General features: G+C 37.3%; 1 protein-coding gene across 4 annotated transcripts in view; it reads left to right on the forward strand.

Moving 5' to 3' along the window:
• The window catches only part of ANKRD31 (ankyrin repeat domain 31), a 161,886-nt gene that overhangs the window by 95,850 nt on the left and 46,323 nt on the right, over nt 1–19,713 (forward strand). For all 4 annotated transcript variants that reach the window (XM_050794453.1, XM_050794455.1, XM_050794456.1 and 1 more), the window contains one exon: nt 246–388. In XM_050794453.1, the coding sequence (XP_050650410.1) occupies nt 246–388 (143 nt within the window). The remainder of the gene's footprint in view (nt 1–245; nt 389–19,713) is intronic.

A 19,713-nucleotide genomic window follows, 5' to 3' on the forward strand; every position in this document is an offset into this window, starting at 1 on the left:
ATTCTGTGAGTCTTTTGCTTTGGCACTTATATCAACAAATGTTTGTGATGACATCAATTTGTTTTCAAAAATGAAGCATAAATTTTGAGCCCATACTTTTTAGTATTATTTCTTGTTCAATACTTATTATATGTATATGAATCAATATGGATATTCCATTTATGCAACAAAACCTTAGTAATACAGATATTACATGAGTATTGATTTGCATGAAGCAGGATTTATTTTTCTTTCTCTTTTTTTAGGTTGGACACCACTTCATGAGGCATCTAATGAAGGATCTATTGATATAATTGTAGAGTTATTAAAAGCTGGTGCTAAGGTTAATTGTGCAAATATAGATGGAACTCTGCCCTTACATGATGCTGTTGCAAACAACCATTTAAAGGTACAGTGCACATCACATTAAGATCTTACTACTATTTCTTATGAAAATGAAAGAAGAAAATGAAGATGTTTTAAACTGAGAACTAAAATGATTCTGTAAAACAAGTGATTTTTTAAAAATCTGCTTCAAATTACAAATGAAGATGCAATAATACATATGGATTAGAAAATCTATATATCTTAATGAATCATTTTTCCATTATTTCTTCATCACAAAATTCATGCGAGTCAGAAGAGAGTAAAAGTAAACACAGGCCATAAATCTAATACATTGTATTTTTAATTGTCTAAGACAATTTGCTGTTGTGCACAGAAGAGTCTAATTATAGTGATGATATGTGTGACAGCTAGATTTTTTAACTCAAAATTTCTCAGTGGGTTAGGAGTAAAAACATGAATTGTTTGTTTTCAGGGTGTTTGTTGTGTCTTTTTCTCCTTTGTTTTTCTTTGTCAAGCAGCCATTGTAAAAATATCGCAAGAAAAGATTATGAGGGTCATTATTTCAATGACACTGAATTTCAAATCTCGACCTTAAGATTCTTCAGATGTTTACACTCATCTTTTTGTTTGACAGATCATAGGAGAAAACTCTTATTATTATTGATAGGCAATATAGACTTCAATAATTTTTTTATTGTTAGTATTTATTTTACAATAAAATTTTTAATTAAAATCTACTTTTTTATTAATAAAATAAAAAAGTTCTAGGGTACATGTGCACATGTGCACAATGTGCAGGTTTGTTACATAAGTATATATGTGCCATGTTGGTGTGCTGCACCCATCAACTTGTCATTTACATTAGGTATATCTCCTAATGGTATTCCTCCCCTCTACCCCCACCCCATGACAGGCCCTGGTGTGTTATGTTCCCCACCCTGTGTCCAAGTGTTCTCATTGTTCAGTTCCCACCTATGAGTGAGAACATGTGGTGTTTGGTTTTCTGTCCTTGTGACAGTTTGCTCAGAATGATGGTGTCCAACTTCATCCATGTCCCAACAAAGGACATGAACTCATCCTTTTTTATGGCTGCATAGTATTCCGTGGTATATATGTGCCACATTTTCTTAATCCAGTCTATGATTGATGGACATTCGGGTTGATTCCAAGTCTTTACTATTGTGAATAATGCCACAATACACATACATGTGCATGTGTCTTTATAGCCGCATGATTTATAATCCTTTGGGTATATACCTAGTAATGGGATGACTAGGTCAAATGGTATTTCTAGTTCTAGATCCTTGAGGAATCGCAGTCTTCCACAATGGTTGAACTAGTTTACAGTCCCACCAGCAGTAAAAAAGTGTTCCTATTTCTCCACATCCTCTCCAGCACCTGTTGTTTCCTGACTTTTCAATGATCGCCATTCTAACTGGTGTGAGATGGTATCTCATTGTGGTTTTGATTTGCGTTTCTCTGATGGCCAGTGATGATGAGCATTTTTTCATGTGTCTGTTGGCTGCATAAATGTCTTCTTTTGAGAAGTGTCTGTTCATAGCCTTTGCCCACTTTTTGATGGGGGTGTTTGATTTTTTCTTGTAAATTTGTTTAAGTTCTTTGTAGATTCTGGATATTAGCCCTTTGTCAGATGGGTAGATTATAAAAATTTTCTCCTATTCTGTAGACTGCCTGTTCACTCTGATGGTAGCTTCTTTTGTTGTGCAGAAGCTCTTTAGTTTAATTAGATCCCATTTGTCAATTTTGACTTTCGTTGCCATTGCTTTTGGTGATTTAGTCATGAAGTCCTTGCCTATGCCTATGTATAGTATTGCCTAGGTTTTCTTCTAGGGTTTTTATGGTTTTAGGTCTAACATTTAAGTCTTTAATCCATCTTGAATTAATTTTTGTATAAGGTGTAAGGAAGGGATCCAGTTTCAGCTTTCTACATATGGCTAGCCAGTTTTCCCAATACCATTTATTAAATAGGGAATCCTTTCACCATTTCTTGTTTTTGTCAGGTTTGTCAAAGATCAGATAGGGGTGGATGTGTGCTATTATTTCTGAGGGCTCTGTTCTGTTCCATTGGTCTATATATCTGCTTTGGTGGCAGTACCATGCTGTTTTGGTTACTGTAGCCTTGTTATATAGTTTGAAGTCAGGTAGCGTGATACCTCCAACTTTGTTCTTTTGGCTTAGGATTTTCTTGGCAAAGTTGGATCTTTTTTGGTTCCATGTGAACTTTAAAGTAGTTTTTTTTCCAATTCTGTGAAGAAAGTCATTGGTAGCTTGATGGGGATGGCACTGAATCTGTAAATTACCTTCGGCAGTATAGCCATTTTCGCAATCTTGATTCTTCCTATCCACGAACATGGAATGTTCTTCCATTTGTTTGTGTCCTCTTTTATTTCGTTGAGCAATGGTTTGTAGTTCTCCTGAAGAGGTCCTTCACATTCCTTGTAAGTTGGATTCCTAGGTATTTTATTCTCTTTGAAGCCATTGTGAATGGGAGTTCACTCATGATTTCGCTGTCTGTCTGTTATTGGTGTATAGGAATGCTTGTCATTTTTGCACATTGATTTTGTATCCTGAGACTTTGCTGAAGTTGCTTATCAGCTTAAGGAGACTTTGGGCTGAGAAGATGAGGTTTTCTAAATATACAATCATGTCATCTGCAAACAGGGACAATTGGACTTCCTCTTTTCCTAATTGAATACACTTTATTTCTTTCTCCTACCTGAGTGCCCTGACCAGAACTTCCAACACTATGTTGAATAGGAGTGGTGAGAAAGGACATCCCTGTCTTGTGCCAGTTTTCAAAGAGAATGCTTCCAATTTTTGCCCATTTGGTATGATATTGGCTGTGGATTTGTCATGTATAGCTCTTAGTATTTTGAGATACGTCCCATCAGTACCTAGTTTATTGAGAGTTTTTGGCATGAAATGCTGTTGAATTTTGTCACAGGCCTTTTCTGCATCTATTGAGATAATCATGTGGTTTTTGTCTTTGGTTCTGTTTATATGATGGTTTATGTTTATTGATTTGCATAAGTTGATCCAGCCTTGCATCCCAGGGATGAAGCCAACTTGATCATGATGGATAAGCTTTTTGATGTGCTGCTAGATTCGGTTTGCCAGTATTTTACTGAGGATTTTGCATTGATGTTCATCAGGGATATTGGTCTAAACTTCTCTTTTTTTGTTGTGTCTCTGCCAGGCTTTGGTATCAAGATGATGCTGGCCTCATAAAATGAGTTACGGAGGATTCCCTCTTTTTCCATTGATTACAATAGTTTCAGAAGGAATGATACCAGGTCCTCTTTGTACCTCTGGTAGAATTAGCCTGTGAATCTGTCTGGTCCTGGACTTTTTTTGGTTGGTGAGCTATTAATTATTGCCTTCAGAGCCTGTTATTGGTCTATTCAGGGATTCAACTTCCTCCTTGTTTAGTCTTCAGAGGGTGTATGTGACCAGGAATTTATCCATTTCTTCTAGATTTTCTAGTTTATTTGCATAGAGGTGTTTATAGTATTCTCTGATGGTAGTTTGTATCTGTGGGATTGTTGGTAATATTCCCTTTATCATTTTTTTATTGCATCTATTTGATTCTTTTCTCTTTTATTATTTATTAGTGTTGCTAGCAGTCTATGAATTTTGTTGATGTTTTCAAAAAACCAGCTCCTAGATTCATTGATTTTTTGAATAGTTTTTTGTGTCTCCTTCTCCTTCAGTTCTCCTCTGATCTTAGATATGTCTTGCCTTTTGCTAGCTTTTGAATGTGTTTGCTCTTGCTTCTCTGGTTCTTTTAATTGTGATGTTAGGGTGTCAATTTTAGATCTTTCCTTATGGGCATTTAGTGCTATAAATTTCCCTCTACACACTGCTTTAAATGTGTCCCAGAGATTCTGGTATGTTGTATCTTTGTTCTCACTGGTTTCAAAGAATACCTTTATGTCTGCTTTCAATTCGTTATGTACCCAGTAGTCATTCAGGAGCAGGTTGTTCAGTTTCCGTGTAGTTGAGCAGTTCTGAGTGAGTTTCTTAATCCTGAGTTCCAGTTTGATTGCACTGTGGTCTGAGAGACAGTTTGTTATAATTTCTGTTCTTTTACATTTGGTGAGGAGTGCTTTACTTCCAACTATGTGGTCAATTTTGAAGTAAGTGTGATGTGGTGCTGAGAAGAATGTTTATTCTGTTGATTTGGGGTGGAGAGTTCTGTAGATGTCTGTTAGGTCCACTTGGTGCAGAGCTGAGTTCAATTCCTGGATATCCTTGTTAACTTTCTGTCTCGTTGATCTTTCTAATGTTGACAGTGGGGTGTTAAATTCTCCCATTATTATTATGCAGAAGTCTAAGTCTCTTTGTAGGTCTCTAAGGACTTGCTTTATGAATCTTGGTGCTCCTGTATTGGGTGCATATATATTTAGGATAGTTAGCTCTTCTTGTTGAATTGATCACTTTACCATTATGTAATGGCCTTCTTTGTCTCTTTTGATCTTTGTTGGTTTAAAGTCTGTTTTATCAGAGACTAGGATTGCAACCCCTGCTTTTTTTTTTTTTTTTTCCATTTGTATGGTAGATCTTCCTCCATCCCTTTGTTTTGAGCCTATGTGGTCTCCTGAATATAGCACACTGTTGGGTCTTGACTCTTTTTCCAATTTGCCAGTCTGTGTCTTTTAACTGGAGCATTTAGCCCATTTTCATTTAAGGTCAATATTGTTATGTGTGAATTTGATCCTGTCATTATGATGTTAGCTGATTATTTTGCTGGTTAATTGGTGCAGTTTCTTCCTAGCATCGATGGTCTTTACAATTTGACATGTTTTTGCAGTGGCTGGTACCAGTTGTTCCTTTCCATGTTTAGTGATTCCTTCAGGAGCTCTTGTAAGGCAGTCCTGGTGGTGACAAAATCTCTCAGCATTTGCTTGTCAAGGATTTTATTTCTCCTTCATTTATGAATCTTAGTTTGGCTGGATATGAAATTCTGTGTTGAAGATTCTTTTCTTTAAGAATGTTGAATATTGGCCCCCACTCTCTTCTGGCTTGTAGCATTTCTGCTGAGAGATCCGCTGTTAGTCTGATGGGCTTCCCTTTGTGAGTAACCCGACCTTTCTCTCTGGCTGCCCTTAACGTTTTTTCCTTCATTTCAACTTTGGTGAATCTGACAATTATGTGTCTTGGAGTTGCTCTTCTCAAGGAGTATCTTTATGGCGTTCTCTGTATTTCCTGAATTTGAATGTTGGCCTGCCTTGCTAGGTTGGGGAAGTTCTCCTGGATAATATCCTGAAGAGTGTTTTCCAACTTGGTTTCATTCTCCCTGTCACTTTCAGGTACACCGATCAGATGTAGATTTGGTCTTTTCACATAGTCCCATATTTCTTGGAAGCTTTGTTTGTTTCTTTTTACTCTTTTTTCTCTAAACTTCTCTTCTCGCTTCATTTCATTCATTTGATCTTCAATCACTGATACCCTTTCTTCCACTTGATCGAATCGACTACTGAAGCTTGTGCATATGTCATGTACTTCTCATGCCATGGTTTTCAGCTCCATCAGGTCATTTAAGGTCTTCTCTATGCTGTTTATTCTAGTTAGCCATTTGTCTAATCTTTTTTCAAGGTTTTTAGCTTCTTTGCTATGGGTTCGAACATCCTGTAGCTCGGAGAATTTTGTTATTACCAATCATCTGAAGCCGTCTTCTCTCTACTCGTCAAAGTCATTCTCTGTCCAGCTTTGTTCCATTGCTGGCGATGAGCTCGGTTTCTTTGGAGGAGAAGAGGCGCTCTGATTTTTAGAATTTTCAGCTTTTCTACTCTGATTTCTCCCCTCTTTGTGGTTTTATCTGCCTTTGGTCTTTGTTGATGGTGACGTACAGATGGGGTTTTGATGTGGCTGTCCTTTCTGTTTGTTAGTTTTCCTTCTAACAGTCAGGACCCTCAGCTGCAGGTCTGTTCGAGTTTGCTGGAGGTTCACTCCATACCCTGTTTGCCTGGGTATCACCAGCAGAGGCTGCAGAACAGCAAATATTGCAGAACAGCAAATGTTGCTGCCTGATCCTTCCTCTGGAAACTTCGTCTCAGCGGGTCACCTGGCCATATGAGATGTCAGTCAGCCTCTATTGGGAGGTGCCTCCAAGTTAGGCTACTTGGGGGCAGGGACCCACTTGAGGAGGCAGTCTGTCCATTCTCAGATCTCAGAGTCCATGCTGGGAGAACCACTACTCTCTTCAAGCTGTCAGATAGGGACATTTAAGTCTGCAGAAGTTTCTGCTACCATTTGTTCAGCTATGCCTTGCCCCCAGAGGTGGAGTCTACAGAGGCAGGCAGCCCTCCTTTAGCTGCGGTGGGCTCCACCCAGTTCGAGCTTCCCAGCCACTTTGTTTACCTTCTCAAGTCTCAGCAATGGCGGGCACCCCTCCCCCAGCCTCGCTGCTGCCTTGCAGTTCGATCTCAGACTGCTGTACTAGCAGTGAGTGAGGCTCCATGGGCATGGGACCCTTCGAGCCAGGTGCTCATGTAATCATATGTGATTATATAATCATATAATCTTCTGGTATACCATTTGCTAAGACCATTGAAAAAGCGCAGTATTAGGGTGGGAGTATCCTGAGTTTCCAGGTACTGTCTGTCATGGCTTCCCTTGGCTGGGAAAGGGAATCCCCAACCCCTTGTGCTTCCTGGGTGAGGCAATGCCCAGCCCTGATTTGGCTCATGCTCCGTGGGCTTCACCCACTGTCCAACAAGCCCCAGTAAGATGAACCCGGTGCCTCAGTTGGAAATGCAGAAATCACCCGTCTTCTGCATCGCTCACACTGGGAGCTATAGACTGGAGCTGTTCCTATTTGGCCATCTTGGAACCTCCTCAGTAATAATTATTGGTTTGAAAAAATACTTAAGGAAACCATCAAGAACAATATAAAAAATTCCTTGGATCCCTCATTGATATCTATTTATCCGTCTCCATATATTTTACAAGCCTGGCAACTTTTTAATTTAATTTTGTGAAAGGATATTCTTGCTGTTTTCATCCTACACCTAGCCATGTGGAGGATGTTATTACTGAATTTATGATTTGCTAAGAGATGTGAATCAATGATTAAGAATATACCAGAGTGAGTGGGCTAATGTCTGATGTGATTTCTTTTGGCTAAAAGAAACTATATTAGTTTGTTCTTGCATTGCTATAGAAAACTACCTGAAGCTGGGTACTTTATGAAGAAAAAAGTTTAGATTGACTCACAGTTCTGCAAGCTATACGGGAAGCATGGCTGAGGAGACCTCAGGAAACTTAAAATCATGGTGGAAGGTGAAGGGTAGTAGGCCCTTACTCACATGGCAGAGCAGGAGACAGAGAGGGAAGGGAATGATGCTACACACTTTTATACAACCAGATCTTGTGAGAACTCTATCAAGAGACTGCTCTAGGGGGATGGGGCTAAACCATTAGAAACCACCCTCATGATCCAGTCACCTCCCACCAATCCCCACCTCCAACTCTGGGGATTACAATTCAACATGAAATTTGAGTGGGGAATCAAAGCCAAACCATGTTAGAAGCCCTTTGGCCTTTACAGTATTTAAATTTAAAAAGAACAGACAAATTATCAAGATCATATGGTCACAATATGGAAGAAAGCAAACAGAATTATTAAAGTGATTAACCTGCTGGTTTTTTGTAGAGGGAAAAGGCCACTTAAACCACTTGGCCAGGTGCGGTGGCTCATGCCTGTAATCCCAGCACTTTGGGAGGCTGAGGTGGGCGGATCACGAGGTCAGGAGATTGGGATCATCCTGGCTAACACGGTGAACCCCCATCTCTACTAAAAATACAAAAAAAAAAATTAGCCTGGTGTGGTGGCATGTGCCTGTAGTCTCAGCTACTTGGGAGACTGAGGCAGGCGAATGGCTGAACCTGGGAGGTGGAGCTTGCAGTGAGCCAAGATTGTGCCACTGCACTCCAGCCTGGGCGACAGAGCCAGACTCCATCTCAGAAAAATAAATAAATAAATAAATGAATAAGTAAATAAATAAATAAAGTGAAACCACTTAACGATCAAAATTTCATAGTGGGAAAATCAGGTTTTTCGACATTAGCCTGAAGAATGCCACATAAAAGAAAAAGGAAATTAATTTTCTTATTTGTGTTTGTGTTGGAGGTCACCAGCTTCACCTCTACCTTTGGACACTTGTTAGAAGGACTTACAGAACTTAGTATGTTGTACTCAAGGCTGAGATTTATTACAGCAGTGTAATAAGGATATACATCCAGATCATAAGAGAAAAAGACACAGGTAGAACCTGTGAGGTATCAGTTTGAAGGTTTTCTTATGCTCTCTTCCTCATGAAGACCCACACATGGGAGACTTGTTAGGACTTGCAGAACTTAGTGTGTTGTACTCATGGCTGAGGTTTATTACAGCAGTGTAGTAAGGATACACATCCAGATCATAAGAGAAAAAGACACAGGTAGAACCTGGAGGTATCAATGTGAAGGTTTTCTTATGCTCTCTTCCTCATGAAGAGCTTAATCTTCCCCCAGCAGTGAAAATGTAGCAATATATATGTTATGGTTCCACCCAGGGAAGCTCATTAGAGATTCAGTGCTCAAGATTTTATTGTAGGTACCCTTTGCCTATCGCATACCAAAATCCCAAACTCCCAGAAGCATAAACCACATTGCTTGTGTAGACAGTTTAAGCACAATGAGCCACCCTTATCAGGCAGCGTTTTATATCAGTGTAGTATACTGTTTACAATCCAAGTTCACAGGTGCCAGCTAATGGCCACCCTTGCAAGCAGTCAGTCAGGATGACAGTTTCAGGCCTTCTATGTTAACTCTTTTCTAAACAGTGTTATATTTAGGTTCTAATTGAAATGTATACTAATTTCTAGAATAGCAATATGCTGAATAAAGTTTGTTTTATTGGCCTAATTTTTCTGGCAAAGTTGTATGACAGCACATAGGACATCCTTTATCTCACAGTTGAATTTTGCATCATGATGTCAAGGAAGATTGTGAGTGGAAAAAATGTGAACTCAAACTATGTTTTTTCCTAGTCTCTCAATAACAACAGTCAACACAGAAGACTTCTGTGACCACATGTGTGAGAGTTTTTCCCTACACCCCAAGCAAGCAATCAGTTCTGTAGCAGATGCCAGCTAGGTGTAACAAAAAGAAAAATGAGACTATTAGAAACAAAAATCAACCAGGTAGATTTAAACCCAGCCTTACAGATAATCATTTTAAATGTAAATGACCTAAATGCTCCAATTAAAAAGCAGAGATACACTGGATAAAGAAGCAATACTCAATTAAATGTGGCATACAATAAACTCACTTTAAACATAAAGGCACATAACCAGGCATGGTGATTCACATCTGTAATCCCAATATTTCGAAAGGCTGAGGTGGGAGGATCTTTTGAGCCCAGTAGTTCAAGACCAGCCTGGGCAACATAGTGAGACCCTATCTCTAAAAAGAAAAACAAACAAACAAACCTCTCTCATCTCTCCTCTTCTCTCTCTCTCTCTCTCTCTGTCTTTGTCTCTCTCTCTCTCTCTGTGTATGTGTGTATGTGCATATGCACAGATAAGTTATAAGTAAATTAAGTTTATGGAAAAACATGTGCTATGCAAACAATAATCAAAAGAAAGAGTGGCTTTGGTAACTGATATGCTTAAGGCTTTGTGTCCCCACCCAAATCTCATCTTGAATTATAATACCCTATAATCCCCATAATCCCCATATGTCAAGGAAGAGACCAGCTGGAGGTAATAGGATCATGGGGGCAGTTTCCTCCATGCTGTTCTCATGATAGTGAGTGGGTTCTCATTAGATCCGATGGTTTTATAAGTGTTTGGTAGTTCCTCCTATGCTCATTCTCCTTCCGCTGCTTTGTGAAGAAGGTGCCTTGCTTCTCCTTTGCTTTCCGCCATAGTTGTAAGTTTCCTGAGGCCTCCCTGGCCATGCTGAACTGTGAGTGAATTAAACCTCTTTCCTTTATAAATAACCAGTTTTGAGCAGTTCTTTATAGCAGTGTGAAAACAGATTAATACAGCAACATAAGACAAAGTAAAATTTAAAGCAAGTAATATTTCCAGGGATAAAGAGACATATTTCATAATTATAAAGCAGACGGTTCACCAGAAAGACATAACAATTCTAAAAGTGTGTGAACAAGAAAACAAATTTCAAATACATGAATAAATAGAATGGAAATGAAAATAAACAAATTCACAATTATAGTTGGAGACTGCAATTCTTTTAATAAATGATTTGTGAAGTGTACACCCAGGATATAGAAGGCTTGAACAATATTATCAGCCGTGTTACCTACTTGACATTTGTTGAAGATGCCAACAGCAATGGCAGAAAATCTATTCTTTTCAAGAGCTTACAGAACATTCACCAATATAGACCACATGTTGGACCATAAAACAAGTTTTAATAAATTTAAGATACATGAAATCATACAAAGTATGTTCTTTCACCAAAATGAAATGCAATGACTAATTAGTCACCAAAAGATTTCTAGGAAATCCCAACATATTTAGAAATTAAACTGTATACATCTGAATAACTCATGGATCACAGAAGAAATCACAAGAGAAATTAGTAAGTATTTTGAACTGAATTAATATATCAAAATTTATGGGATTTAATGAAACTAGTATTTATATGGAAATGTAAAACTTCAGTGCTTATGTTAGAAAAAAATATAAATTCAGTGACTTCAGGTTTGACCTTACAAAGCTTGAAAAACAAAAGAGGAGTAAAATAAGTAGAGACAACATAAATCAATGAAATATAAAACAGACAATAGAGAAAATTAACAAATGCAAAAGTTATTCTTTGAAAAGACGAATAAAATTTATAAACCTTTTGCCAGATTTTAAACAAGACCTAAAGAAGACATAGATTACCAATATCAAGAATTAGGGGACATCACTATAGATCACACAGAAAATAAAAAGTTAAAAAGGTATTATTATTACAACCTTATGCCAATAAATTTAACAACTTAAATAAAATGGGCAAATTCCTTGAAAGCACCTACCAAAGCTTACCCACAAAGAAAAAAATAGCCCTTATAACCCTATATATATGAAAGATAATGAGTTGGTGGTTTAAAAACCTTTTCAAAAAGGATATTCCAGGTGCAGGTAGTTTCACTGATAAATTTTACCAATAACTGAGGAAGAAACAAATGAGCCGTACACAAACTCTTCCAGAAAAGTAAAAAGGATGCACTTCCCAAGTGATTTTATGAGGCTAGCATTATTTTTATACCAAAACCAGCCAAAGGCATTACAAAAACCCAAAACTACAGACCAATATCCTTTAAGGACACAGATGCAAAAATCCTTAAAATATTAACATGTTGAATCCAGTAATATATACATACAAATATTACATGACCAAATGGAGTTAGTCCCAGAATATGATTAGTTTATTTTTCCAAAATCAATGTGGTTTGCCAAATTAACAGATTAAAAATGAAAAACTACTTCATTTCAATACATGCAGAGAAGGCACTTCAAAAAAGTTAGTATTCATTCATGATTAAAAGAAAAAAAGCTCAGTAAACCAAGAATAGACGTATCCTTCCTCAATCTGATAGACAGCACCGTCAAAAAACCTACAGATGACATCAGACTTAATGGTAGAAGATGGAATTTTTTCCCCTAATATCAAGAATATAACAAAGATGTCGCCCTCACTTCTTTTATTATTATTATTTTACTTTTGGGATACCTGCAGAACATGCAGGTTTGTTATATAGGTATACACGTGTCATGGTGGTTTTCTGCACCCATCAACCCATCATCTACATTAGGTATTTCTCCTAATGCTATCCCTCCCCTAGTCCCTCACCCCCTGACAGCCCCCAGTATGTGATGTTCCCTTCCCTGTGTCCATGTGTTTTCATTGTTCAGCTCCCACTTATGAGTGAGAACATGTAGTGCTCTCACCACTTCTAATCAATATTATGCTGAAGTTTCTAGCCAGTGCAGTAATGGAAGAAAAATAAATAAAAGACACACATGTATTTGGAAAGTGAAAAGTAAAGCTGTCTTTGTTTCATGTAATATGACAATGAAAAACTGCTTCTATTTCATATGACATGATAAAATAATTTACTAGAATTAATAAATGAATCTAACAAGGACTCAACTGTATTTCTCCTTACCAGCAATGAACAATTGGAAGTTGAAAATTTTAAAATACCATTTATCATTATATCAAAAATATTAAATAATTGGGGATAAATGTTACTAAATATGTCCAAGACCTTTACACCTTTACACTGAATACTTCAAAACATTGTTGAGAGTAATTAAAGACGACCTAAATAAATGAAGTGATATATTGTGTGGCTTAGAAGACTCAGTATTTTTCACATGTCATTTCTACCCAAGTTGATCTATAGATTCAGTACAAATACAGTAGTCTTAACAGGAATTTTTGTAGAAATTGTTAGGCTAATTCTAAAATTGATAGGGAAATCAAAATAGCTTAAAATAGCTGAGACAAATTTGAAAAAATAATATTGGAGGATTTATATTACCTATAGTGTGAAGATATGTATTCCATAGCTATAGTAATCAAGACAGTATGTTACTAGCATAAGTTAGATTAGGATTTCTCAACCTTGACATAAATGACATTTGGGGCTGGATATTTCTTTCTTAAAGAGTGCTGTCCTGTACTTATAGGATGTCTCACAGCTTCTCTGACCTCTACTCACTAGATGCCAGAAGCACCCATATTCTCTAGTTGCGACAACCAAAAAATGTCTCTAGACATTCCTGAATTTATCCTAGGGGACAAAAATCATCCGCAGTTCAGGAGCACTGAGTTTTACTTGTAGAACAATTGAACAAAATAAAAGAATTGAGAAATAGACCCTCATATATGTCCTCAGTTGATTTTTTTTTTTTTTTTTTTTTTTTGAGACGGAGTCTCACTTTGCTGCCCAGGCTGGAGTGCAGTGGCGCAATCTCTGCTTCCTGCAAGCTCTGACTCCTGGGTTCAGGTGATTCTCCTGCCTCAGGCTCCTGAGTAGCTGGGACCACAGGCACACACCACCACACCCAGCTAATTTTTTTGTATTTTTAGTAGAGATGGGGTTTCACCATATTGGCCAGGCTGGTCTTGAACTCCTGACCTCAGTTAATCTGCCTACCTCGACCTCCCAATCAGTTGATTTTTAACAATAGTGCAAAGGCAATTCAATACAGAAAGTATACTCTTTCAACAAATGGAATTGAAATCCTTGGATTTCCATTTTTTAAAATGAACCCTTAATTTTCATCATATATAAAATTAAAACTTTGTATATATAAAATTAAAATGGATCATAGCCCCCAAGCCCAGTTCTCCATCTGCCACACCCCTCAGGGCCTGAGCACACCATACAGGGGTGGGGGAATCACCATGCCCCATCCACCCTTGTTGGCACCAGAGCACTCCTCCTGGGGGCCGAAGGACAGGCTGATCCAACATACCACTACCACTGTAGCTAGCATTCACTCAGAGATAGCACCTGTGGGTCTGGGGACTGGCCCACCCCTCCCATCATAGCCACCAACAGCAGCATAGATGGCTTGGGAGCCAGAGGATTGTCCTGCCACTGCTGCTGCCATCACCCATGCCATGCTCACTGCCCAGGGGCCTGAAGATTCTCCCACCTGCAAAACCCACCACTGTTACTGCCAGCACCCAAGCAAGCTGCTTAGAGGCCCAAGAATTGGTCCACCTGGATTCACTAACACTGATGCCAGCATATACCTTCCTGGGGCCCAAGGACAGGCATGCTCAGTCCACTGTTGTCACCCATGGGACTAGAGGACTGGCCCACCTGGTGTCCCTGTCTTCAGAAAAACTTCTCCACAGCTCCCACTAACAGTTGCTCCCTAAACCACTGAGGAAATTACAGACACCACTGACACTATTTACAAGTAAAGAAATCCTATAGAAACCACACTACCATCACATATCTAGAGTCAAAGCCAAAATGCCTTGCTCAGGCAACACAATAGGAACACATCTTTAGGAAAAAGTCCTCTTCTATGACAGCAAATTCAAAAAATTGAAGAAGTAGCTGTTAGAACAGGTGCACAGTTGTTAATGTAAGGACGCAAGAAATGTGAAAAAGCAAGGAAGTATGGCACCTCCAAAGGGACACAATAATTCTCCAGCAACAAATTCCAGTGAAAAAGAAATTCATAAAGTCCCAGCAAAAGAGTTCAAAATAATAATAAGCTCCGTGAGATTCAAGAGAATTTTTTTAAAAAATACAAAGAAATAAGAAAAACTCAGGATATGAATGAAAAATTTAACAGACAGATATGGTTTAAAAAAAAAAAAAAAGAACCAAATAGAAATTCTGGAACTGAAGGATTCATATAATGAAACACAAAATGCATTCAAAAGTTTCAACAATAGACTATATCAAGCAGAAGAAAGAATTTCAGAACTTGAAGATAGGTATTTTGAAATGACTTTGTTAGATAAAAATAAATAAATAAGAATTTTAAATAGTGAACAAAGGCTACATGATATATGGGGCACCATGAAGTGACCAAACATTTGAATTTTCAGCATTCTAGAAGGAGAAAAGAAAATGAAAGGGACAGAAAATCTATTTAATGAAATAATAGCTGAAAAGTTCCCCAGTCTGGCAAGAGATTTAGACATCCAGACACAGGAAGCAAAGCAATCCCCCGATAGAGACAATTCAAAAGGGTCTTCTCTAATATAGTCAAACTGTCAAAAGTCAGAGAGAGAAAATTCTAAAAGTAGCAAGAAAAATACATATAGTCACTTAAGAGAACCTTCATCAGACTAACAGTGGATTTCTCAGCAGAAACCTTACAGGCCAGGAGAGAACAAGATGATATATTCCAAGTGATAAAAGAAAAAAAAATACTGTCAACCAAGGACACTATGTTCAGCCAAGTTGTCCTTCATGAATGAGGAAGAAATAAAGTCTCCCAGACAAGCAAAAGCTTGGGAAACTCATCACAACTAGACTGGCCCTACACTTGGAAGCAAAGGATAATATCTACTATCATGAAAACATATGAAAGTATAAACAAAACCCACTGGTAGAGCAAACACAAATAAGGAAGAAAATGGACTTTAATGTTACCACTACAGAAAACCGCCAAACCTCAATGATAAATGAAAGAAAAGGAAGGAAGGAAGGAAGGAAGGAAGGAAGGAAGGAAGGAAGGAAGGAAGGAAGGAAGGAAGGAAGGAAGGAAGGAAGGAAGGAAGGAAGAAGGAAAGAAGGAAGGAAGGAAGGAAGGAAGGAAGGAAGGAAGGAAGGAAGGAAGGAAGGAAGAGAAAGAAATCGAAAAAAGATATACGAAACCATAAATCAATTAATAAAATAAGAATAAGCCCTCACATATAAATAATAACCTTGTATGTAAAAGGATTAAATTTTCCACTTACAAAATATAGACTGGTTGAATGGATTTCTTAAAAAAAGGAAAAATTTACCCAATGATACACTGCTTACAAGAAACTCATTTCACCTATAAAGACACATAGACAGAAAGTAAAGGAAGGCAAAAAATATTCAATGCAAATGAAAATGAAAAGCAGGCAGGAGCAGCTATACTTATATCAGATAAAACAGACATTAAGTCTAAAACAGCAAAAATACACAAAGAAGGTCATTATGTAATGATAAAGGGATCAATTCAGCAAGAGGATGTAATAATTCTAAACACATATGTGCCCAACACTGGGGCATGCCGATATATAAAGCAAAAATTATTAGATCTAAAAGATATAATTCAATACGATAATAGTTGGGGACTTCAAGACTCTACTCTCAGCATAGGATAGATTATCTAGACAGAAAACTAATAGAGAAGCATTGGATTTAAGCTGAATTTTAGACCAAATGAACATTTATGGAACATTTCATCCAATAGCTAGAGAATACACATTGTTCTTGTGAACACATGGGACATGCTCCAGGATAGACCATATGTTGGGACACAGAAAAAAATCACAACAAATTTTTAAAAAGTGAAATCATATCAAATATTTTCTCAAACCACAATGGAATAAAACTAGAAATCAATAACAAGAGGAACTTGGAGATGGTACACATACATAGAAATTAAACAGCATGCTCCTGAATGACTATTAGGTCAAAGAAGAAACTAAGAAGGAAATAAAAAATTTCTTGAAAGAAATGAAAATTGAAATACAACATACCAAAACTTAAGAATAGCTAAAGCAGTGCTAAAAAGGAAGTTTATAACACATTCTATCCATGTAACCAGATATCACATAGTTCCCATAAAGATGTACAAATATTGCATATCCATTATAAATAATGGATCACAGACCTAAATGTAAGAGTTACAATTTCCTAGAAGAAAACATAAGAGAAAACAGTGATTTTGTGGTAGGCAAGGATTTCTTAAGTAGGACATAAAGGACATGAATTCTAAGTGATAAATATTGATAAATTAGACTTCATAAAAATTAAAAACTTGTTCTTCAAAAACACTGTTAAGAAAATAAAAAGGCAGTGACTTCTGGTTCCAAAATTGTGACATGGAAGCAAGCTGACTTTATTTCTTAGCACAGAAAGCCAAAAACAAATATACAGTGCCAAGATTTTCACCAGTAATACCCCGTAATTCAAATATGAAGATGAAACAGTTCCCAGGGCCACAGAGATATGAAAAAACTCCAAGCAGGCAGAAGGCAGTAAGATAAGTGGACTTGTATGTCTGCCATACCCCTCTCTTCAATTTGCCAAGCAGTAAGCACACAGAAAACTTCCCCCCAGATCACAGCTTCTATGCTGAATAAAGTGAAACTGAGTTGGACAACCAGTTTCTCCACCATTTTGGGTTTTCTGGCAGGAGACCTGTCCCTCCTTCAACCCACAGGAAGCATTGGGAGTGCATGAAGGAAAAAATATTCTTGAGAACAGCCAGAGGCAAAGTTAGGGTGGGGCAGAGGTGGGACTACCATTGCCAACCCTGGAAACTCCACTCTATAACTTGGCCAAAGGAGATGCCAAATCAGAGTGACCGTTCAGCAGCACCACCTTCTGCCTTCTGTAGAAGATTTATTCCACAGTTTTCTTGGGTACAACCCCCTAGCCAGCCTTTCTACACTACTGGATGTCTCCTTTGGGACCTTACCCATTTGAGACAGGTGACACTCTGATTGTGTTCTTCAACTGAGTCAAACCTGGACATAAAGTGCTGGTGCTGAAAAGAAAGCAGAGAACTAGATGGAATAAATGAAAGAAAATTAACAGGTAAATTACAAAGAATCTCTAATCAAACATATGCAATAAATACCAAAGTAAATCAGATAGAGAAAACTGGAACAAATAATCCTTCAAAGCAAAGATAGACATACATCTACAAGAAGCAGCAGCAAACAGGCAAACATGATCTCTTCAAACAGACAAAGCAAGGAACCAGTGACTGACCCTAATGAGACAACAATATGTGAACTCTCTGACCAAGAATTCAAAATAGCAGTTTAAAAGAAACTCAGTGATCTCCGAGATAACACAGAAAAGCAATTCATGAATTTAATATAGAAATATGACAGAGATTGAAACAATTTTTTACACCAAACAGAAATCTTGGAACTGAGAAATACATTTGCTGACCTGAAAATTTTGTTAGAGACTCTTGGCAGCAGAATGGATCAAGCAAAGGAAAGAAGCAGTGAGCTCAAAGACTGGCTACTTGAAAATACACAGAGAAAAAAGAATGAAAAGGAATGAAGATCATCTACAAAATATAGAAAATTACCTTACAGTATGGGGGAAAATATTTGCAAGCTATTCACCTGACTGCAAATAAAATAATCAACAAATGGGAGCGACAATTGACAGAATGGGAGAGTATATTTGCAAGCTATCTGAGGAGAGATTAATACCAGAATATATAAGCTCAACCAACTCAGCCAAAGAAAAAAGAAAAGCAAATTATCTGATTTTAAAATGGATAAAAGATCTGAGTAGATGTTTTTCAAAAGAAGACATACAAATGGCTAACAGGTATATGAAAAGATGCTCAGCATTACTGATTATCAGAGGAATACAAATCGAAACCACAAAGGATGTCATCTTACCCCAATTAAAGTGGATTTTGTCAAAAAGGGAATAACAGATGCTGGTGATGATGTGGAGAAAGGTGAATTCTCATACACTGTCAGTGGGAATGTAAATTAATATAGCCACTATGGAAAACTAGAGGTTCCTTGAAAAACTAAAAATAGAACTACCATATGATCCAGCAATTCCACTACTGGGTGTATATCCAAAAGAAAGAAAACCAATACATTGAAGCAATATCTATACTCCCATGTTTATTGCAGCACTCTTCACAATAGCCAAAATATGGAATCAACCTAAGTGCCCACCAGTGGATAAATGGTTAAGGAAAATATGGTATATTTAATATTAGCCAATATATGGAATAGCCAAAATATGGAATCAACCTAAGTGCCCACCAGTGGATAAATGGTTAAGGAAAATATGGTATATATACACAACAGAATACTATTTAGCTATAAAAATGAAGGAAATTCTGTTATTTGCAGAAACATGGATGGAATTGGAGGTTATTGTGTTAAGGGAAATAGGCCAAGCACAGAAAAACAAATACTGCAGGTTCTCACTTCTGTTTGGGAGCTAAACAAGTGGAACTCATGAAGATAGATTGGTGGTTACCAGAGTCTGGAAAGTATGGGTTGGGGTGGGGATGAAGAGAGGTTGATTAACGGGTATGGACATACAGTTTGATAGAAGAAATAAGACCTAGTGTTTGAAAGATCAGTAGGGTGACTATAGTTTACAATAACCTGTTGAATATTTCAAAATAGCTGCAAGAAATTAAAATGTTTCTAGCATAAAGAAAAGACAATTTTTAAGGTGATACATAGACCAATTACACTGATTTGACCTTTACAAATTATATAAATGTATTAAACTATCACATGTACCCTAAAAATATGTACATCTATTATGTATCAATAAAAAATAAAATTAATAAAGAAAAACTATCACATTTACCCTGAAAATATGTACATCTCTTATGTATCAATAAAAAATAAAATTAATAAAGAAAAGAAAAAGATGAACTCTGATTGAGAGAACATATATCTCCCAAAACATACATCTGCTAAAGGCCTTGTATCCAGAATGTATACAGAACTGTTAGAACTCAAACAACCCAATAAAAAGTGGGCAAAAGATTAGGACATTTCACCCAAGAAGATACATGAATGGCAAATAAGCACTTAAAAAAGATTCTCAACAGGCTGATTATGGTGGCTCACTCCTGTAATCCCAGCACTTTGGGAGGCCAAGGTGAGTGGATCGCCTGA

The sequence above is a fragment of the Macaca thibetana genome, chromosome 6 (assembly GCF_024542745.1).
Source record: "Macaca thibetana thibetana isolate TM-01 chromosome 6, ASM2454274v1, whole genome shotgun sequence".
In the NCBI taxonomy this organism is placed as follows: Eukaryota; Metazoa; Chordata; class Mammalia; order Primates; family Cercopithecidae; genus Macaca; species Macaca thibetana.